Source organism: Ailuropoda melanoleuca, chromosome 7, assembly GCF_002007445.2.
Source record: "Ailuropoda melanoleuca isolate Jingjing chromosome 7, ASM200744v2, whole genome shotgun sequence".
Taxonomy (NCBI): domain Eukaryota; kingdom Metazoa; phylum Chordata; class Mammalia; order Carnivora; family Ursidae; genus Ailuropoda; species Ailuropoda melanoleuca.
Window position 1 is genome coordinate 76,603,490 of NC_048224.1, and position 23,694 is coordinate 76,627,183.

A 23,694-nucleotide genomic window follows, 5' to 3' on the forward strand; every position below is an offset into this window, starting at 1 on the left:
AGACAAGAAAATTATACGTAAGAATTAAGGAATAACTTGTCCAAGGTGGATGCCTTGCAGGTAGAGCTCCCCAGAAACCTGTTACAGCCAGGTGCACAAGGAATAAGTCCTGGCCAGTCACAAGGATTGAATCCTTGCCTCTGATACTACCTTGGAAGGAGTTGAGTGTGTCCCCAGCTGAGCTGGAGTCAAGATTCTGCTGAGTCACACTTATATTACATTTACATTATCCATACCATGCCAGGGAAGGAGCTGGTGCCCTGTGCTTGCAATTTAAAGCCCCATAGCCCAAGGGCCTCCCAGTATCTGGGAGGTTAAATAACATGTTACTAATCAATGAATGGGTCAACCCAGAAATTAAAAAGGAAATCAAAACACATACAGAAACAAATGAAAATGAAAACACAACAGCTCCAAACCTTTGGAATGCAGCATGTCCTAAGAGGGAAATGCATAGCAATACAGGTCTTAAGTCAGATTCATCCAAAAAAAAAAAAAAAAAAAGGAAGAAAGAAGAAAAGAAAGAGGAAAGAAAAACGAGAGGACTCAAATAAACAAAATCAGAAATGAAAGAGAAGAAATAACAACTGACACCAAAGAAATAAAAGGATTTAAGAAAATATGAAAAATTATATGCCAACACATTGGACAACCTAGAAGAAACAGATACATTCCTAGAAACATATAACCTACTGAAGCAGGAAGAAGTTGAAGATTTGAAAAGATACAATTATCAGAAATGCAATAAAAAAAAAGAAACCCACACATAAAAGTCCCAAACCAGATGATTTCACAGGTGAATCATAACAAACATTTAAAGAGTTAACACCTATTCACCAACTATTCCAAAAAATAGAGAAGATAGGAAAGCTTCCAAATTCATCCTATGAAGCCAGCATTACCCTGATATCAANAAAGCAAAACAGGGTTTAAGACAGATTCAACCAAAAAAAAAAAAAAAAAAGGAAGAAAGAAGAAAAGAAAGAGGAAAGAAAAACGAGAGGACTCAAATAAACAAAATCAGAAATGAAAGAGAAGAAATAACAACTGACACCAAAGAAATAAAAGGATTTAAGAAAATATGAAAAATTATATGCCAACACATTGGACAACCTAGAAGAAACAGATACATTCCTAGAAACATATAACCTACTGAAGCAGGAAGAAGTTGAAGATTTGAAAAGATACAATTATCAGAAATGCAATAAAAAAAAAGAAACCCACACATAAAAGTCCCAAACCAGATGATTTCACAGGTGAATCATAACAAACATTTAAAGAGTTAACACCTATTCACCAACTATTCCAAAAAATAGAGAAGATAGGAAAGCTTCCAAATTCATCCTATGAAGCCAGCATTACCCTGATATCAACATCAGATAAAGACACTACACAAAAAGAGAACTATAGGCCAGTATCTTTGATGAACATAGATGCAGAAATCCTCAATAAAATATTAGCAAAACAAATGAACAATAAATTTTAAAAATCATTTACCACAACCAAGTAGGATTTATTCCTGGGATGCAAAGGTGGCTCAATATTTGCAAATCAATCAATGTGATACATCACATCAATAAAGAAAGGATAAAAACCATATGATCATTTCAATACATGCAGAAAAAGCATTTGACAAAGTACAACATTCCTTCATTGATAAAAACTCTCAACAAAGTAGGTTTAGAGGAACCATACCTCAACATAATTAAGGCCATATATGAAAAACCCACAGCTAACATCATCCTCAAAGGTGGAAAAAAACAAAAACAAAAACAAAAACACCTGAGAGATTTTTCTCTACAATCAGGAACAACACAAGGATGTCCTCTCACCACTTTTATTCAGCATAGTACTAGAAGTCCTGGTTACAGGAATCAGATAACAAAAAGAAATAAAAGGCATTCAAATTGGTAAGGAAGAAGTCAGACTTTCACTATTTTCAGATGACATGATACTATAAATAGAAAACCCTAAAGACTTCACCAAAAAACTAGTAGAACTGATAAATGAAATCAGTAAGCTCACAGGATACAAAATCAGTATACTGAAATCCATTCTATTTCTATACGCTAATAATGAAGTAGGAGGAAGAGAAATTAAGAAAATATTCCCACTTATAATTGTACCAAAAATAACAAAGTATCTAGTAATAAACTTAACCAAAGAGGTGAAAGACCTGACTCTGAAAACTATAAAGCACTGATTAAAGAAATTAAAGATGACATAAACAAGTGGAAAGATATCCTATGCTCATGGATTGCAAGAATATTGATAAAATGTCCATACTACTCAAAGCAATATAAAGATTTAATGCAATCCCTATCAAAATACCAACAGCATTTTTCACAGAACTAGAATAAATAATCCTAAAGTTTATATGGAACCAAAAAGACCCCAATTAGCCAAAGCAATCTTGAAAAAGAACTAAACTGATATACCTCAATTTCAAGATATACTACAAAGCTGTAGTAATTTCAAGATATACCACAAAGCTGTAATAATCAAAACAGTATGATACTGGCACAAAAACAGACATATGGGTCAAAAGAACAGAAAGCCCAGAAATAAACCCACAACTATGTGGTCAATTAATCCACAACAAAGGAGGCAAGAATATGCAATGAGAAAAAGACAGTTTCTTCCAACAAATGGTGTTGACAAAACTGGATGGCTACATGCAAAAGAATGAAACTGGACCACTGTCTTACACCATACACAAAAATAAACTCAAAATTGATTAAAAACCTAAATGTAAGATCTGAAACCATAAAAATCCTAGAAGAGAACACAGGTAGTAATTTTTCTGACATTGGCCATAGCAACATTTTTCTAAATATGCTTCCTGAGGCAGAGGAAACAAAAGCAAAATAAACTATTGGGACTACATCAAAATGAAAAGCTTCTTCACAGCAAAGGAAACAATCAACAAAACTAAAAGACAACCTAATAAATTGGAGAAGATATTTGCAAATGACATATTTGAAAATTGTTAGTATCCAAAATATATAAAGCACTTAAAAAACTGGACACCAAAAAAACACAAAGAATCCAATTAAAAAATGGGCAGACAACATGAACAGACATTTCTCCAAAGAAGACACACAGATGGCCAATAGACACATGAAAAAGTGCCCAACATCACTCAGCATCAGGGAAATGCAAATAATCAAAACCACAGTGAGATATTATCTCATACCAGTCAGAATGGCTAAAATAAAAAACACAAGAAAGAATAACTGTTAATGAGGATGTGGAGGAAAAAAGAACCCTCTTCCACTGTTGGTGAGAATGCAAACTGGGACATCCACTGTGGAAAACAGTATGGAGGTTCCTCAAAAAATTAAAAATAGAATTACCATACGATCCAGTAATTCCCCTACTGGGTATTTACCCAAAAAATATGAAAACACTAATTCAAAAAAGATATATGCATCTTATGTTTATTGCAGCACTATTTACAATAGCCTAATTATGGAAGCAACCCAGTTCATCAATAGATGAACAGATAAGAAGAGGTGGCATATTCATGTAATGGAATATTGCTTAGACATAAAAAATGGAATCTTGCCATTTGCAACAACATGGATGGATCTAGAGGGTACAATGTTAAGTGAAATAAAACAGAAAAGACAAATATCATAGGATTTCACTCATATGTAGAATTTAATAAACAAAAAATGAACAAAATAAAAAAGAAACACACCAAAAAAAACCAGACCCTTAAATAAAAAGAAAAGCCTGATGGAGACCGGATGGAAGGTGGGGGGGGGATGGGTGAAATAAGTGAAGGGTATTAAGAGTACACTCATTATGATGAGCACTGAGTAATGTATAGAGTTGTTTAATCAGTATACTGTACTGCTGAAAGTAATACAACACTATATGTTAATTACACTGGAGTTAAAATTCAAAAAATAAAAATAAATAAAATTTCCCAAACTTAAGACACTTACCAGCCAGTCATCATCCAAAAACATACTAGTGCTGCCTACCTGTTTGTCTCTGTCACCTGTCTTTCTTCTCACATAAAGAGGCTGTGACATTTGCCTAGCTTGAAGACTGACCCCATACGAGTTTCGAAAGAAGGCATGATTCGTTTTCAGTGCTCTACTTTTCACAGAAAATCCCCTATAATTTTGAAGGCAGACTCTTATCCACAGGATAAAGGGGCTTTCCCCTTACCTCGCAGGAACATTCGAGTTGTATTTAGACTGAAATCAGGTCTCTGGGTGGTATGGAGTCAGTATTTTGGCTTGGGTGTCACAAGACCAATTCCTTTTACGTGTTTGATGGATTCCAGAAAACTCTCCTCTTCAATTAACTCTCCAGGAAGACATTTCTCTCAATGGGTTGATTCCACCTTACTCTGCCTTCCAGAGTAACAATTACATGTGTTGCCTACTTTCCAAGTCGCCATTTGTTTGTTCTCAGCTCCCTGACATATTTCTGTAATTGATCTTTGATCGCCTTCATCTGTACAAGATTATTCTCTAGTGCTCAGACCTCCTGAGAGCCTTCAGAATACTGCATTTCAAACTTTTCCTTGGTCACACTACTTCCAATAGGAAGTCCATTGTTTTTAGTCAGAAGGTCCCTGTTCCCAGTTTAATTTGTTCTAGCTGTGTCTCCAATCTAGCTTCATATTCTCAGCTTTCCTCTTGGAATCGCTGTATTCACTGCCTACTGCTTTTGTGTCTTCCTAAAAGGTAGTATCTTCCTCCTCAGAAATGAAAGTCCTTTCCTAAATCATCTAACACGTAACTAATGAAGAATTAGTTCTCTTGTGGTATGGTTTCTAGGCTCAGCAGGTAGGGACTCTCTGATGGCAATGAGGAGCCTAAAATATTTTTATTATCTTTTTATTACTTTCAAATTCAGTATGATCTCAAACTATTACCTCCCTCCTTTAGTACAATTCATGCAAAGCTGTCTGCACAGATTCCATGATAATGATGAGAGTAACATAAACTGAAGGGCCTGGGATTTCTGGTGGTGAATGGTACACAAACTGGGTTGAAGAAGGGATGACTTAGCATTAGAGCCCTCCTGAATGAAAAAAGGCAGGGATGAATAAGAAAATAACAGTAGACCATGAAAAAAATACATGGACAATCTAAGTGGAACAAGCTACAACTTCCAAAATTACAACTATTTTCCTTCCTGTTGTCTCACAGTTTCCAGTGAGCCCCCAAAGATGAGAACGATAGGTGGTAAGTGCCCACACATAGGTTCCAAGACACCAGTGTGGTTTCAAAATGGTTCTGTAACCTGAAACCCATTCCCCACTGTCATCTCCCTTTTACCTATAAAGAAGTTAAGAGTGTGACAAGAATGAAAAAGATTGAAGGGGACTTTTTTGAAGGGAGTTACAGGTGAACTATGTGTTTCCCTCAATGCATCTTTCAAGATGAATGTGCTGAGCTTAAAAAGAACATTTCAGAGAAACTGCACATATACCCTAGAGTTCAGGGGGTGACAGGGATTGTAAACTGACTCTTCCTTAAAAATGGCTGAAGCTGTCTTCACAACACAGTGAAAAGCTAGGAGCAACAGAAACCAGCTACTCTTCCATCCATGATGGGGCAAGGTAGCTGGCCTTGAGTTATCCTGAAAGGAGTGTGTCCTGTGTGATGTATACTGATCCATCCACAGAAAGATGCTATGGAAATGGTACCACCAAAATCAGAAGAACAGAACTCACTGAAGCACCCATCAGAAATAAAGCCAGCATTAGGGCATCTGCTACATAAAGGGTTATAACTGTAGATTACAATAACACCTGCCAAATAAGCTTTTGTTCTCCAAAAGTTCCCTTTATCCCTATGCCTGACTGGGAGAGGTCAGAAATAGCAATCATAAATAGGGGAGAAAGTGGAGGATGGGAAAATAAAGAAACCAAGTACATATCTGCCCACCACTCCCCAGTCAGTTTCAAACTTCAGTCAACCTTGAGTTATGGAGGAGGAGAGAAACTTTAAAGTAAATGGAGAAAAAAATGAAGTTTTGATATCATAGTTCCTGGGGTTGTTAAAATCTGAAAATGAGACTGTTTATTAGTGAACAGAAAAACAATGGGATATTCCCAAAACATTGTCTGGGGTGGCGAGGAGGGGCAGGGAGAGCAGATACATTAGGTTTAAAGACAGTAGCAAGAGAACATGTTAGTACTTTCCAAACTCTACCAATTCAGCTCATTTAACAAACCGCTTATCCTGATGTTATCCTTAATTGAGCACTTATTAAGGGCCAGAATCTTATGTCATTTAATACTTACAGTAAATCTATGAGACAGGCCAGTCCTCACAGTCTCCTGCTAATTTGGGAATAATATTCTTTTGGAGCTTATTAAAGAGAAATTTTAAAGGGATTTCATAAAGAAAAAGAAAGAAAATGTAAAGATGAGCTTGATGATGGGAAGTTAGCACAATCATGTTTTCAAATGCTTGGATAATAGGTAATCCTTTCCCTAAGATAATTCCAAACCCAGTCCTCCTAAGTGGACCCTTTAGGTCAAAAGATTTCTTCTTTGAGAGGCAAAGTACTTACCTGGACAAATTATTTATCTGGACAAAGTACTTATGAGCCAAGGTGGATTTACACACTAATGATGATGGTTAAGCTCCAAGTCTTGCCCTTTCATCCTGTCCAAGGCTGGGAGGGGGGCAGCACTGTATTGACATGGGCATATGTTTTTGTAACATTTCTAACTCTTTCTACTTGGACCTCCCTCCTGTCACATTTCTTCTTGTGCTGGGTGGTGGTGAAGAGGTTCTAGACATGTGGGGATCTGACTGGGGGAAGTTGAGTTGTGAAACAATTAGTTTGGGTTTAGTAGGATATATTTATGTGGTTCACAGTCATGAGATTGCTAACTCACTCTCTCCCCCACTCTCCCATGTAGCAGAGGTTTTCAGGAATATTCCTACTGCCTATACTGTACTGACTCATTGGACATCAAAACAAAGTGTACAATCAGAGGTCAAACCACAATATGAATGCGAAAAATGTGTCCTACGGTTCTTAACATGAGACACTAGAGGAGAAAAAGGGTTTGAAAGGTATGGAGCCAGAAACCAATCTGTGGAAAAGTATTCTAGTCATCAAATATGTAAAATCATAAGCACAGATTTGGCTTCCATCAATAGCTAGTCAAATAGAAATTCTCTCCTGTTATATGGCATATGCAATTATAAACATAACATGTATTTTTCCCCTTTTCTGATGGAAATTGTACAAGATAGAATTTACCAGAATACTGTGTTTTCAGGCATAAACCTAGCGGTACTATCAGCAGTAATTACATCAACAGGTGAAATGCATGTTTTATATATCATATGATTGCCACTCTTTCCTCAGTTCCCTATTTATATCTTGTGTCCTTTCAAATCATCTCAGGTTCCCTTGATGAAGCTGTCATGCTAAGACTTATGCCAAAATAGAGCTTAAGGCCACCAGACTAAGGTATCTCAGAACAAACATTACTTCATACATTGTGCTACCAGAGTTAGCCTCTTTAATCTGTCATTAGAATATTGTTTGTTTTGTCAAAATTATCTACTAGAATGGACCTTCGATAAAGTAACCTACCCACACTCCTGAAGATCTCTCATCTCTGGAAAAAGTAATGTTGCTATAAATTGGTGGCCTTATTTCAGTTAATCTTAAAAAAATCCTAATTAGAAAAACAAATTTGTTGTGTACTTTAAACTAAATTATGAAACCTCTAGGAGTTTTTTATGTCCTCCCTATCTCCACACATAGCTCAAGAAGGATGAGAAGATAACCTGTTTCTCAATGGAACCCAGACTTTTACTGTCATAGCAGATGGGTCCAGATGCCCACTCTATGTTCATATAGATTAGATCAAGTCCTTCCTCTCATTGTTCTTCCAGTCACACTATTTGCATGAGACCAAACTTAACTGAATTACTTGGAAATAGTTTTAAAAATGTTTCCCTGCTTATGTTCAAATGAGGACTCAGCCTGATTACATCTTAAGTGTTACGAATACACACCATGTGGGGATAGAGGAACTCTCCTTGTTGTAAAGGAACCAGAGGAGGTCATTTTGTAGATATTTCCCTACTGTTCTGTATTTTATTAATATTTAGGTAATACATTTTGTGACCTTTATGTTAGGCTAGATTCAAGGATGATTAGGGGTATGAATGATCAAATACTAAAGTATTTGATCTTCTAACTAAAGTCAAAACATCAGGCACTAATATCCAGGAATATTTCCTCCCCTAAAAGTCCTGCACTCTTAAACTGATAACATTATTATCAAAGTATTATGTACGCAGCAACTCTTTGAAATCCTCTTTCAAAGGAGTTTATCTCCTGGCTCTCCTAAACAAAATGCAAACAATGTATCTGGAAGTCTAAGCATAGTCTGTTTTTTGCTATAGTCATGCATTATCCATGGACTGACAGATGCAAGAAATACAGATATGGGCTCAAAAATGAACTCTGGGAGCACCTGGGTAGTGCAGTCGTTAAGCGTCTGCCTTTGGCTCAGGGCATGATCCTGGCGTTCCGGGATCTAGTCCCACATCAGGCTCCTCCGCTGGGAGCCTGCTTCTTCCTCTCCCACTCCCCTGCTGTGTTCCCTCTCTCACTGGCTGTCTCTCTGTCACATAAATAAATAAAATCTTTAAAAAAAGAAATGAACTCTGTTCATTTTTATTTTCTTAATATGCCTTCTACATTTCTGGAAGTAAAGGATAAATTATTTTTTTAAAAACTCATTAAATTAAAAAACTAATAAAATATAACATGTAATATAGATTGTCATGAACAAATTTCTCATCTCATGATGACTCATGTCATCAACAAAGTTCTCCTTGGGAAGAAAGAAGATACTAATGTGGAATGGGGGAAGGCAAGAAAGACTACTGCGGGTAGGATCTGAACTGGAGTTATCAGTAATCAGCATGAATTCATGCTTAGATACAGATATATACATATCTAGATATACACATATTTGGATTTTTTCCCTTTATCTCTACCTACTGAAAGTGCCTAGTAACAACGAGCACATCTAGCACCTCGATCTTGGTGTCTAGATATCATTCCCCATGAAAAGGAATCAGAAATCTTAGGAGAAAGGAGAAATGGACTGGAGCTGGGAAGGTACAAGACAGGTCTGGAATACCTTCTTGTGCCAGAAAGCAAGGGAGTGCTCAAAAGGATATAGGAGGCAGCTTGAAGGACTACTACCAGCCAAATCTAGAAAGTCCAGCAAAATCCAGAACAATTTGAGCAGCAAAATCAATAAGGTAAGTAAGAGACTGCAATCCATTAAATAAAACATTAATCCCTGAGCCCATATTGATAGTATATAAACAATAAATAAACATATAAAGTAAAAGGGAAGGCTCTTCCTTACAGTAAAATGCCAACTCATAAATACAGAGGAAGTAGAGTTGAAAATTATCGTTTTGTAATGATCATAAAATTCATTCAATCAATATCACCAACTGATATATAATACAGTTAAGTACTTTTTACATCTGAAATAATAAAATAAAATCCAACACCTAAATATTTATTTCCATACAAGTCTTCTTAGATAAAAATGAGGCTTATAATTGCTTTTAAGACCACTCTACTATGCTGTAATCACAATGGTAAAGTTCCCTTCTGCCGAATATTGGTACTCTGTGAACGCCAAGTTTCATAGTTTGAAACAACACCTAGGGTGACTGAAAAAAGGAAATTAGAATGGTTCCTTTCTAAGCTTCCAACACACAGCATATATTACTTCTCAAAGAAACATAAAACTGTTGTCTAAAAGCAAGAAAGGAAGAAAAAAATAAGAGAAGGTGAACTAGTCTACAGAATTTGAAATAGAGAAAAACACATGTGGAACTATGGTTCTATGTGTAAAATAATTTTCTTTGAATTACAAATTACATAAAAAACCACCATACATCATTTTCTTTTTCTATTTCAAGTTTTTATTTAAATTCTAGTTGACTAGCAAATAGGGTAATATTGGTTTCAGGTGTAAAATTTAGTGATTCATCACTTACATGTAACACCCAGTGCTCAACACAAGTGCCCTCCTTAATACCCATCACCATACATCATTTTCTTAAGCAAAGGAAGAAGCCTAAGTTACAGTTAAATTACATTAACATTGAAAAATGGAATATTAAAGCAGTACTACAGGAGTCAATTGTTCCCTGCTGACCTATATCATTACACTGCATGCTTACCATGGGTGGGCTTCATGATATATAAATTATCCCTCAATAAAATTAAAAAAAAAAAAACCCTGCTGTCATTCATTGAATACCATAACAGGAATTTGTACTAGGATTTAAATAGCACTGCTCTCAGTGATATGCTGGTAAATTTTTAAAAGAGTTAACTGATAGAAAAAATGTTTAGCACATGATTTACAAATAATGATAAAAATCACAAGGCTCTTTATTGTAAATTCCATACACCCACACTTCAGTGTGACTTGCTATTTGCAAAATCCACTGTCAGCTTTTATAATTATTTCACCAACAGCAGTGTCATGAATTCAAACTATAAATAAATGCTTGATTTTTATCCAAATCAGCAAAGAAGTTGCTCACATTACTGACAGAGTGTAGTTCTCACATGAATGTTGGCTCATATTTTTGTTTATATTAATAAGACAAAAGTGAAACAATGAAGATGTACGCCAGGACTTCACTTGTTCTTCAATGATGTAAGCAACTACTTTGCTGAAATCACGGTAGTTTTCAAATACTGAAAGAATATTTCCTCAATTTTGGGAGGCTATTGACAATGTGACAGACACAGATCAAACATTTTAAGTTTAATCTTCATTAACATTTTTACTATCACTTTCAGTCTGAAGACAATCGACAGTAAATCAAGCTCTGCTTTGTTTCATTGGACAATTTCCATAGTGTAAATACTCTCACCATGGCTAGTTTCAAGCAACCAATGTGACATCACTGAATGCAATTAAGAGATGTGCCGTATCACATCACTCCACAGTATTTCCACATACAGATACAACAGACATAATTAATCTTATAAGCGTTGCTAATAGTAAAACATTGGAAAACAATTAGAAAGTGATGAGTTTTGAGGTCTTTAACTTTTGTTTTTAAAATAATTTAATTGTTGATGTAATTTAATTTTTAATAATGAAAGTGTTTAACCTCCAGCTCATTAAACTCCTGATATTTTAACAACTGGCTCTCATCAACCTGGTCTAGCACACCACAGAATGCCCCTTTCACCATTCAGAAAGCCAAAGCTGTCACTAACTAGGCCCGGTCACACAGGACAGTGCCACCCAGGTCTGTCGAATTCCGAACTTTCTCCCATCCACTGTGCCTCTCTTTGAAATGTAGCTGGTGATCTATTCACACATCAACACCCAAACACCTTAATGTGAGTGGATTTATCATTCCTTGGATAGTCACTGCTTTCCTCCGCAATAGGTGGAATTCAAAACCCGACTAGGCAAGGAGGAAGGAATACACAGAAAAAGCACAACTAGACAGTTTCCTTCAAGACCTGGCAGGATCGATTGCCCCATGAGATTTGGCTAATTTAAGATTTAGCAACCAGCAACTGTGCAACAAGTGGTAAAAATGACAGATCATTTATTGTTGGTTTTTTTTTTTAACGTCTGTCATTCACTGTTGCTTTTCACACATTTTCACCGTATTTAATGAAAACGTTATTAAAAACTTACCTCAGCGGTCATAGCAAAGGACAGATACTAAAAATCAAATAAATACGTTTCCAGGACAGAAAAATTTATCAAGAACAAATCACTTAGCTCTCAACACAAATAGAATTTTAGCCCAAGTCTGGCCCACTCCTTCTCCACTGCACCATTTTCAAACAGGCCGCCTCTGCCCTCCCTGACTGCTAACTAGCGGTCCCAGGTGTGACATCACCACATCCCAGCTTCACAGCTCCCATTTCAGGCAGTTAGTGACAAAACATTACGATAATTAGCGTCCGAACGCCGCAAGTCATAAAATCGCTCACGAACAATCTTAATTTACACTGTGGAGTTCCAGTTCACAAGTGTTTTGAAACTTTTTAAACACAGTAAGCTTCAGCAAAAAAAAAAAAAAAAAAAGCGCCGTCTTACCGAGCACCCGCACACTTCAACTTCTTTTTTTTTTATTAATTTTATTTTATTATATTATGTTAATCACCATACAGTACATCCCCTGATTCTGATGTAAAGTTTGATGCTTCATTAGTTGCGTATAACACCCAGTGCTCCATGCAATACGTGCCCTCCTTACTACCCATCACCAGTCTATCCCCTTCCCCCACCCCCTCCCCTCTGAAGTCTTCAGTTTGTTTCTCATAGTCCATAGTCTCTCATGTTTCTTACACAGCCTCCACAGCAGCGGTGGCGCCAGCGAAGCGCGGCGCCTCCCGCCAGCGCCAGAGCCGCACTTGCGCAGTCAGTTCCTTCACTGGCGGCTCAGCCCCGCCCCTCAGAGTCGCCGAGTTCCCTGAAAGGTACCGGCGTGGAAACGCTCCTGCGCAGGCGCAGTCGGGCTGCCTTCGCGAAGCCGGAGATTTTCCTTCTCGCGTGTCCTGGTTCTTCGATTTGCGAAGTGCCGTTGGGCCCTGCAGGTGCTGAAGGGCTGGGGTCCTGGACCCCCAAAAGGTGTCAGCAGCACGGAGGTTCAGGGTGTTGTCGAGGGTGCGGGGCCCGGCGCTGCCAGCGGCGCGCTCCGCCCCGGGGCCCCCGCCCCTGCTCTGGGCCAGGCCCTGGCTCCAGCCCCCGTCCCGGCCCCGGCCTCACAGTTTACCCTGCTGGTAATGCACCCCTGCGGAGGGCAGGACGACTCTGCTGCCGAGGGCGTCCTGAGGCAGGCCCCGGCCCTGGGGGACGGCACTGCGGCAGCCAAGCCCATTAGGTACCTGTGCGAAGTGGTGGGGGCTGGCGAGGAGGAGGCGGGGGAGGACGAAGCCGACCTGCTGGACACTTCCGACGCCCCGGGGGGAGGCGAGAGCGCGGCTAGTTTGGAGGATCTGGAGGACGAGGAGACCCACTCTGGGGGCGAGGGTGGCAGCGGGGGAGCCCGGAGAAGGGGCAGCGGCGGGGGTAGCATGAGCAAGACCTGCACCTTCGAGGGCTGCAGCGAGACCACGAGCCAGGTGGCCAAGCAGCGGAAGCCTTGGATGTGCAAAAAACACCGGAACAAGATGTACAAGGACAAGTACAAAAAGAAGAAAAGTGACCAGGCTCTGAACTGCAGTGGGTCCGCCCAGCCTGGCAGCACGGGAAACGTCAGACTGGAGGTATCCGACCTTAGCTGGGGTCTTGGGGAGTGGGAGGTGGTTAGAAGAACCTCCACTCTAAATGCGAACCGCATTTCCAGCACTACCCACCTGCTCCCAGATGGGCCAGGTTCCTGTGGCTGGACTTGTGGCTGAGAGTTAGTGAGTGCTTGTCCTAAATTAAAGTTTATACGCACACGTTCAAAGCCTTAACAGTTCTGTTGCATCCTTGTGATAGAGAATAAATGTCAATAGAAATGATGTGATACATCAGCAAATCTGTCATTTCAAAGATCTGGGATATGGGCTGGAAAAACAATAAGCGATTGATCTGACCCATCGCTAAAGGAGCAGGCAAAGAGACTTAGGAACCTAAATGAAATTGTACTTTGGAGAAGGTAATCTCTTCCTGATTTCATTACCCTTTTCACAGCATACTGTTACCAGTATCCCTATTCTTAGTAAGCTGTTCTTGGTACCCCTATGCTCAGTACTCTGTTCTTAGTGTCCTGTTCTCGGTTAATCTTATTCTTTGTACTCTGTTCTCAGTAATTCTATTCTCAGTAGCCTTATACTTAATAGACCTGTTGTCAGTACTCCCATGCTTAGTACCCTGTATTTAATACCTTATTCTCAGTATCCCTGTTGTTAGTACCCTGTTCTCACTAGCCCTTTTCTTAGTGCCCTTACAAAAGAAGATGGAATAAATGGGGTGTAAGCCTCAGGAAGAGTTTTGGAGTGTTTGAGTTGAACTGTGTTGAGGGTTTCTTTGGTTGTTTGTTTTATTTTGTTTTAAAGATGTTATTTATTTATTTGACAGAGAGAGACAGCCAGAGAGAGAGGGAACACAAGCAGGGGGAGTGGGAGAGGGAGATGCAGGCTCCCAGTGGAAGAGACTGATGTGGGGCTTGATCCCAGAACCCCGGGATCACGCCCTGAGTGGAAGGCAGATGCTTAATGACTGAGCCACCCAGGCGCCCCTGAACTGTGTTGAGGGTTAAAGCCAGTGCTTTGGTGTTGGACTTCTGGCTGCAAATCTCCATTCCATCATTTGCTGGCTGTATGGCCTTGAACAGGTTATTAAACTCTTTTAAGCACAGCTTCTTCATCTGTAAAATGGGTATTAAAATGGTACCTGGTTTGTAACATTGCAGTGAATATGTGAGATAGTCCATATTGAGTGTTCACACAGTGTCTCACAGATAGTAAGTCAGTAAACTACTGTCACTATTAGTGGTATACTTCGAAGTTGTTATAAGTTAAGCAGATATTTCATCCTGTGTGCCTTCCTCCTTTTAATAAAAGCTATAATCCCTCAGTACATTTTCATTGAAAAATTGAATTTTGTTAAAAATTATCCAGAAAAAATTTTAAACTGAAAGCTGTCCTAGGATGTATTCTAAAACTCTTTACCTTTCTTAGTTTTTGCTAGACTTGAACAGCTGCCTCATTGCTAAAATTTTAGACTTTGGAATTGTTTACAAATGTGATGTTCTAAATATTTTTAAAATCTATAGTCATCAGCATTTCACACTTAATTCACACTGATTAGGGTCGGAGTGACTTCTCTTTTCCTTTTATCCCATTGAGTCTTAATCTCTTTAGGGTAAAAGGACCTATTTAAAAATCTGATGAAACCTAATGAACTCTTTTCCCAGAAAAATACACATAGGTAGGTATTTAATTTTGCATACACATTACAGAGTTCAGGACCCCTGTGGATCTTAGGTTTAAAACCTGTATCCACATCCTTGTAAAATATATTTTACAAAATCTTGGATTACAAGTAATTATGGAAACAAGCATCTCACTTATTACAAAATGGAAGTTAGTAAGGGTCATTGTTTGCCCTTTATACATTCCAAATTCATTTCAGAATTCTTCACAGAGAGAGAAGTTAATATACTTCTTTTCAAGAAAGAACTATTTTATCTATAGCTTCCTTCTTTTAACTGTCCAGCTTTTGCATCTACAGTTTGGGGAACATGTATAAAAGGCAAATAGATACTGAATTAAGTCTCCCCCTCCACCTCCCACAGAAAGAATTTTCCTGTTATAAAATAATTTGCCTATTCTAAAGTAATTTGCATCACTTTTTTGGGAAAGAGAAGTAACTGCTATAAGGAAAAATTAATACCCTGCTATACCATTTGTCTTATGTTACAGGACACTTGACCAGTTCTGAGATTTCAAGAGCTGTAAGTCTTTATCTTTGTCGAACTGAGGGTAAAGAAAATAACAAACAGTTACCATCAGGATATAATAAGGGCCAACTGTATAGTATTATTTTAATAGTGGAGAGGAGGATAGATCCTTAGAGGCTGAGGTGCTCTGGAAAGGCTTTGCAGAGAAAATATAACTCAGTATACATCAGAAAGGTAGCTAATAGTTTAAGCTTAATTAGCTAAGTTTCTTATGTGCCAGGCACTGTGCTAAGCTGTAAATGGAGTCTCACACCCTTCAGCATTACATGCGTGGAAACTAAGGCACAGAGAGGTTAAGTAACTTGGCCTAGGTTGTACAGCCAGCAAATACTCAAACCCAAGCAATCTGATTCTAGAGCCTTCACTCTATCCCCGCACTATACTGCTTCCCTCAAATTTTGGTAGATAAAAGAAAGAGAAACACATCTTAGTAAAGAAAGGAAAGCAAGAATACAGAAGCCACTTTTGGGAAGAAGCAAGGGGACCATTCTAACTAAAGCAGAATATTTATGTGGAAAATTCATGGAAAATAAATTTGGAAAGAGAATTTGTAGCCAGTTTTTCTGTGGTGTTGAATGTCAGACTATGGGATTTGGGTTTGGTGTCTTCAAACGAAATTTCTAGTTAGGAAGTAACAGAGGCTCTACTCTAATGGGGTGGATTAAAGCTGAAGCCTATAGATTTAGAGATTCTTTAGGAGATGATTATAGTAGGACTTACAAGTGGTGATAGGGGTTTTCTGTGGTATGAAAAGCAAGATTAGAAACTAAGGTATTTAAAATCATTTACGTGAATCAAGTTAAATAAGGAACAAATGTATATGACGTTTAGTCCATGCGTCTAAAAATTATGCTATAGGAGAGACACATAGGGAACTAGGGATAAAAAAATAGACTTATGGGAGTGATCATTATCCTTAAATATCTAAAAGGCTATCAGTTGGAAGAAGCAGTAGGTTTATTTTGCATAGTTCTATGTAACTAGGACTCTTAGGTGAAAATCACAAGAGATATGTATTTCAGCTCAGTCTAAATAAAAGCTTACCTAAATGTTGTAGTTATTTAAAACTAAACGGGATGCCTCAAAAGTTGGTAAGCTCTTAGGGCAAAAGGTGTTGAAAATTTTTGAAAAGAGAATCCCAACATTGTAGAAGTTTGTGCTAGCTGACTCAAGGTTATATCTACTAGAAATTTCTGTGATTTTGTGACATTAACATTGTGAATCTGCATAGTGCTTTGTTTGGGGTTGTGAGAATATAGGGTACTCTGTCATCAGGTCAGTTTCGTGATTCCCTTTCTTGTGCACACAAAAATGAAACAGTGCCACACATAGTTAATCCTGTGGGGAGAGAGGAAGATATTATTTTTGTTTTCTTTAGGTATCAGAATGCTCTTTTTATAGTTGTTTTTGTTTTTGGTTTTTTACATTTTGCGGCCTAAAATGTTTAGGGATTGAACATTTTTGTCACATCGGATTGATAAAAACTTCCCATAATGAAAGAGAGAAAGTGGCTATTCTAACAGAGAACTCAGAGGCCAGTAGAGAGGGGTCAAGAGAAGAAAACAGCTTTAGTAACCACCTAAATGAAGAGCAAAGAAGAGTAAATTTACAAATGGCATGGCTTTATGGTAAAACATTTATAGTTCTATATTTGCTTAGTCAGCATTTTTGGATGTGGTCAGTATATTGTATCATGGTTTTATAACAGTCAGAATATCTCAGTTAACTACAGTATTTAGTTATGCCAGGAAAATTGTATTTAAGATTCTGTCAAGGAACTGGGGATACATATTTGGTAGTTAGGTAGTTACGGGTAAGGATGTCTCAGAGTATGGTTTTCATTTTAGGACTTAACTATTTTGTCTGTACCAATGGCAGGAGATAAATATACCAGTGTTTTCCAGTCTTTTCAAAGCCAGTTCATCATTTTTCTCCTAGGGACTTTCAAATTTTGAAAGCTTTGTCTATCAGTTGCTTCTTTATTATTTTACCGCCCCCCCCATTAATTGTTGTTAACTGGATAAAAAACTATCAGAGGGTCTCTAGCAGTATGTAAATTGCCTTTGAGTTTATATATTCCATCCAAAGGCAGACAAACTTTGATTTAGCCTAGATAGCTTTATCTGAAGAGAATGTTCAATTTCCACTTGGCATTTTTTGTAATACTGAAAACAGCTCACAAGTAACTTTTTGCTCCTCCTAACTCTACCCCAGTACTGATTTTGAGACCTTCAAGAGACTGGAGATCAGAAGTTGGAAATTGTGGAGGGAGAAGGGAGTGAGGAGTGTTCTATAAAATTAACTGCCAACATTTTATCTATGACTTAATGAGGGATTTTCCCAAAGTTTCACAGGGACTGGGCAAGAAGGAAGAGAAGCTGAGGACCCATTCATTTCATCATTGAAAGTGTATAATCATGGATTATTATATTATGTTAATCCTGTTTGCATTTTTATCATTTATCCCAGGAAAGTACAGATAACATACTCTCCATTGTTAAACAAAGAACAGGAACCTTTGGGGATCGTCCTGCAAGACCTACTCTTTTAGAACAAGTGTTAAATCAAAAAAGACTGGTAAGTATCTGTTTGTAAAGTACTTACACATTTATTAACAGAAGTTGTTACAATTATTTAGATTTTTGAGATTTTAAAACTTGCTCAACTGGTCATCAGAATTGAATTGTTCTTCTCTGCCAGTACACACTGGAATCTCATAATGCTCTCACAAAACAAACTTTGTTCCTGTATCTTCATTGACTAACCCTTGAATATCTGAGCAAAATGGGATTTTAAAACAGACTTGGTACTGAATTCTTTGGTTTATGGAAAAATACATTAGTGGTATGGAGGTAAAATGAGACCAACATTTGATAAGGATCTCCATTCTAAATTTGCTAGAAGGCATCAGAATTCAATCAGAAAAGGAGATATTTTTCAATAAATATGGAAGTAATTGGGTAATCATTTGAAGACAAAAAAAAGAGTTTAGCTCATCATATCACTATACATCAAACTAAATTCCTGATAAAGATTTTTAAATAAAAAAAATAGACTTGAGACTTAATCTTAAAAATCTTTTTCTAGCTTAAAAGAAATAGAATTACAAAGAAATGAATATTGTCAAAAATGGTGGTTAAAATGCAGACTTCAAACTAAGATATAGGGGAAATATTTGCAACACATATAAGACACTGTAGTTAATATGGTTGACATTTTTAGTTTACAAAATATATAAATTGATGAGGAAAACATGTTGGCTTCAGTACATTGCAAAAAGTATAAACAGGAATAAAAGCAGAAATGCTACCATTAAATGATACAAAAAGGTATTCAGTATCAGTAAAAATCACAATAAACAATACAACAAATGAAAATTATTTAAATGACATCACAGTGATGTTGGGGGTTTCATGAAATGGGCACTCTCAGTCCGTTGGTGGTATTGCATATTGGTATCAGACTTCGAGAAAGCAGCTGGATAGTGGTATTAGGAGTCTCTAAAATGGTCATCCCTTGAGCTCCGCAGGAAATAAATCCTATGTATGGATAAAATTAAGCATAAAGATGTTGTCAGAAATGTAATTATCACAAATAGTTAAAACAACCTAAATGTTCAACAGTCTCATAATAGCTGAATAGATTATTGTGCATTTACTCGATAGAATAATAGTACATCTTTACAAATAATTTTTTATTGAAGTATAGTTGACAATAAGTAAGTTTTAAACAAATAACTAGAAAATGTACTGTGCTCTAATGTTAAGTTTTAAAATCAGTATTTAATGATAGTATTTCCACCTCGTTTTGTTTATCTTTTTTAATTTTTGGGGACCAAAGTTTTTTTCCCTCATCAATTTATAGAAGTATTTTGTTAAAGTAAAAGCAAATTAACTATAGTCTGTTGTATTTGTTCTGTGACTATATTTAAAAATGGTAGGTGTACAAAACTGTATTTTTTTTACATCATATTCTGTCTTTTCTGAAATTTTTGAAATGTGCTAATATTACTTGTATTAATACCTATACACACACACACATGCATGTTGTTTTTAATTTCTTCAGAAAGACTTAATAGGCTAGTGAGAAAAATGAACCTTTAAATGGATTTCCAAACTGGCATCTAACTGCCATTTTCACATGTGGCTCCATTTCATACTCTTGTTTTTCTTGCTGTGATCCTGGGCCAGTGCTATTCTTGGCTGTTTGCTCTTATGTTCCATAGACAGTATATATGCTGGCATAACATAGAAAGCATTTCCTTTGTGTACTAAGTCACTGATAAGATTAGGCTTCACCCATTACATTTAGGTTTTAGTACTTTGATGTATGACATCAAATTTTATTATTATTAGTTGGAATTTAATGCAGGCCATCAAGTGCAAGTGTGAATTCAGTTCAGGCACATTTTGTTTTGTAAGCACATTGTGCAGAGACATGTCAGAGTAATTTTATAGCATGAAGACAATCTAATCCCATAAGAATAATGTTAATAAATATATTTTTTCTTTTTTCTTTTCAAGTCATTATTAAGAAGTCCAGAAGTGGTGCAGTTTTTACAGAAACAGCAACAGCTATTAAATCAGCAAGTTTTGGAGCAAAGACAGCAGCAGTTTCCAGGAACATCAGTGTGAAGGAATTTATTAAGAAGGTCCACGTGTTTTTTATTTTGTTGTAGTAGATGGACATATTTTTATACTAAAGATAAATGGGGTTAGATATGCCAGTAAACCATAAACAGTCATTTTCCGGTAAATGTATGTGTGAATTTGAGGATAAATAAGTATTGCACTTTGTGCATCTAATCCTTTCACATTACCATGAATTTGAAGAAACAGCTTATCTTTCCAAAATAATGTTTAATTACAATTTTTTTAAATGAAGTATTCCTCTTCAGTCATTGTTACTGAAGGTAATGGAGCAGTTACTTTCTGTGGAAGTCACAAAGTTAATAGATGTTAATCTTTGATCATTTAGTTCAGTGGTTCTTATCAAGGGTCAATCAGAAATGGATGGATATTTTTTGGTTGTCGCAGTGACGTTGAAAACTCCTGGTTTTTCGTGACTGAATCAGGAATCCTAAATGTTCTACAGTGTCTGGAATGGCCTTTCACAACTAATAATTATATCACCCACAATGTCAGTAATTCTCCTCTTAAGAAACACTGATATGTGATGATAAAATGTAGTTGGGGCACCTGAATTTGGGTTCTTAAAATAACTTTTTCTTTACAGTTAAGACTGAAGCTGTCAAAGAGGTAAGCATATTTTAAATGTATAAGGAAAATGATCATTGTTAATTATCTATGAAATTAGGATGTACATTTATTTTCAGAGATGTGCTGGTAAAACCTAGGAGAGGGGTTAACTAGGTACACCGGAATGAAAGCATCTCCTAAAGTTGAGTTCTCGTTTCATGTTTCCTGTTAGTGTTCTCTCTTTTAAAGTGGTCTTGTGTGTTGAATTTGTGAACAGTATAGATGTATCTCATTCCACCAATGTCAGGACAAAAACAATTTTTAATATCAATTTCCTTTTCAAAAAGAGATTCTAAAAGTAAGAGTAACACTCCCGCATTTTGTCAATGTTTTTCAAAATTGAGCTAATTTAAGATCGTGTTATTCCTAAAGTAATGTTCACAGAATGATGATGGGTAATCTGGATGGGTACTTTTTTCTTGTATTGTCTCCTAGGAAAACTTTTAAAAGGCAAACCTACCAATAAGAGTAACAATCAAATGTCAAGAGAGTATTTCCAATGTTAGATAATAAATTTATGTCTCTTAAATATAACTGTGCAAAAATGTGTTCATTTCTTGGGTTTTAAGCCCTGAAATATGTATCAAGTTAAACTTTGTCATGGCTATTCTAAAAAGTACTTAAGGAGAGAAAGAATCTTTTTGTTTATCTTTTATGTGTGTTCTGTAGCTGTGCATCCGTGCAAAATCACGGATTTTATCAAAATTATTCATTAAAGTCCAGTTGTAGACCTTTCAGTTGTCTGATTCACTTATTCTGTTCTTTAGTTTTTTTTCATTCTGGATGCAGAGGAATTCATTTACACTTGTTATTAACTATTAATTCTCTTATTCATGGTGTTGGAAGTTTATTGAATCCCTACAGTGTAAGTTAGCTTTTAGAGTGGAAAAAAAAAAATCAGGGACAACTGGGTGACTCAGTCAGTTAAGCATCTGACTTCAGCTCAGGTCATGATCCTGGGGTCCTGGGATTGAGCCCCACATGAGGCTTCCTGCTCAGTGGGGAGTCTGCTTCTCCCTCTGCCTGCTGCTCCCCCTGCTTGTGCTCCCTCTCTCTCTCTGTGTCAAATCTTTAAAAAAAGAAAAGAAAAAAGAAAATCAGCTTATTTTTCAAATGGAATAGGAGGGATAGGAAGGGAGGGAAAGTAATAGGCTAAGGAGTGCTGAATTAAAATAAGACGGATTGAATTGATGTACATATAAATATCACTCTCAGTATATGCTTACAGACAGCTCATTAAAACAGTACAGTTTTTACTTATTTTGGATAGATTTACTGCAGTGTGTCCCCACTCATTTATCCTTTCATGTACTCCAGACTTGTGCAATCTGACTTTTCTGCTTCTCCCACCAAGAAGTTGATTTTATTCACCTACCCCTTAAATCTAAAGGACTGGCCTTGTGACTTCTGTTAGCCAATTGAATGTGGAAGAAATAATATATACCAGCTCTGAGTAGATTTCCAAAGATTCTGAACCCTTCCAGTTGTTTTTTAGAACCCTTCTCAGTTGCTGTGGTGAACAGCCAGACGTGTGAGGGAGGCTGTGCTAGACTAGCTCTCCCCCAGCCACCCTGCCAGCTGACCGCAAATGCATTCAATCCCAGCCCAAATCAACCAAACCAAGCCCAGATTTGCAGAACCACCCAGATGACCAGTAGACTTGTGAGCAATAATAAATGTTTTATGTGTTTTGGGGCCATTTGTTATGCAGCATTCTTGAGAGCAGGTAACTGATACACCTCACTATATAGTTATTGCTGCTAAACAAATGACCCCAAAATTTAGTGGTTTATTAATTTATTATTTTCTCTCATAGTTCTGGATATGATTACTATAGTTTTAAATAGCTGTACAAAAGCTTTCAAGCTGGGTGTGGTAGACTACTTTCCAAAGATGGCTACAACAATCACATGCTCTTATGTGATGTGGCCCATTAAGAACGGGATTTTAGGGGGGCATGGGTGGCTCAGTCGTTAAGCGTCTACCTTCAGCTCAGGTCATGATCCCAGGATCCTGGGATCCAGCGCCGTATCGGGCTCCCTGCTCAGCGGAAATCCTGCTTCTCCTTCTCCCACTCCCCCTGCTTGTGTTCCCTCTCTCGCTGTGTCTCTGTCAAATAAATAAAATCTTCAAAAAAAAAAAAAAGAATGGGATTTTATTTTTCCACCCCCTTGAATTTGGGCAGGCCCTGTGACCACTTTAACAGAATATGGAAGAAGAAATTCTAGGCTGGTTCGTTTGAAGCTAGGGGAAAGGAGATATAATAAATATAGATATGGTATATTCGTAGTAATAAGAGCATAAAGGAATTCACAGCTTCCATTTTCCAGCAAAGTCAGAAGTCAGCTGCCAAGGTGCAGTGGGGGAGTTTATAAGAAGCTTAAGGAAAAAGGGAAAGTTAGGAAGATACACTGAAGTTAATGAGAGAGATGGCTAATAGCTAGTAGCCTGCTAATAATCCCCTGATATCTGTTTTTCCCTTCTTTCATAGTAACAGAATTTTGTGTTGGGAAAATAGCCACACAGCAATGTAGCTGATTCTCACATAATACCATGGCAAAGAATTCCGGCAACAAACGGTGTGTGGATGATTCCATTTATATAAAGTACAAATGCAGGTGAAGCTTACTGTTAGAATTCAAGCGTGGTTAGCTTTGGGAGGGGGCAGAGCCCTGGAGAAGGCACGAAGAAGCTTCTGGGGTTCTGGTGTTACTCTTCTTGTCCTGGATGCCAGGTATACATATGTATTCTGTTAATGAAAGTTCAGCAAGCTAAACATTTTATATGCCTATACATCATATACATGTGATTTTTACATTTTTCAATATATATTTTGTATGTCAAATTTTTTTAAAGATTTTATTCATTTATTTGCCAGAGAGAGAGCACAAGCAGGGGCAGTGGCAGGCAGAGCAGGCAGAGGGTCTCCACTGAGCAGTGAGCCCGATGCAGGACTCCTTTCC

General features: G+C 37.3%; 1 protein-coding gene across 1 annotated transcript; it reads left to right on the top strand.

The window, feature by feature from the left end:
* Positions 1–9,113: 9,113 nt before the first annotated feature.
* On the top strand, positions 9,114–21,468 carry RFXAP (regulatory factor X associated protein). The gene is made up of 4 exons (XM_019793462.2): positions 9,114–9,278; positions 12,502–13,290; positions 17,943–18,050; positions 19,997–21,468. Exons 1-4 carry the CDS (start codon positions 9,114–9,116, stop codon positions 20,105–20,107), a joined length of 1,173 nt encoding a protein of 390 aa, XP_019649021.2. The 3' UTR covers positions 20,108–21,468.
* The last annotated feature ends 2,226 nt before the right edge of the window (positions 21,469–23,694 follow it).

Excerpts from the sequence above, each read along its gene's own strand:
- RFXAP (XM_019793462.2), top strand. The coding sequence starts at position 9,114 with ATGGACTGGAGCTGGGAAGGTACAAGACAGGTCTGGAATACCTTCTTG. Across the intron at positions 9,279-12,501 it reads TGAGCAGCAAAATCAATAAG|GTACCGGCGTGGAAACGCTC; the intron begins GTAAGTAAGAGA and ends GTTCCCTGAAAG. Across the intron at positions 13,291-17,942 it reads CGGGAAACGTCAGACTGGAG|GAAAGTACAGATAACATACT; the intron begins GTATCCGACCTT and ends CATTTATCCCAG.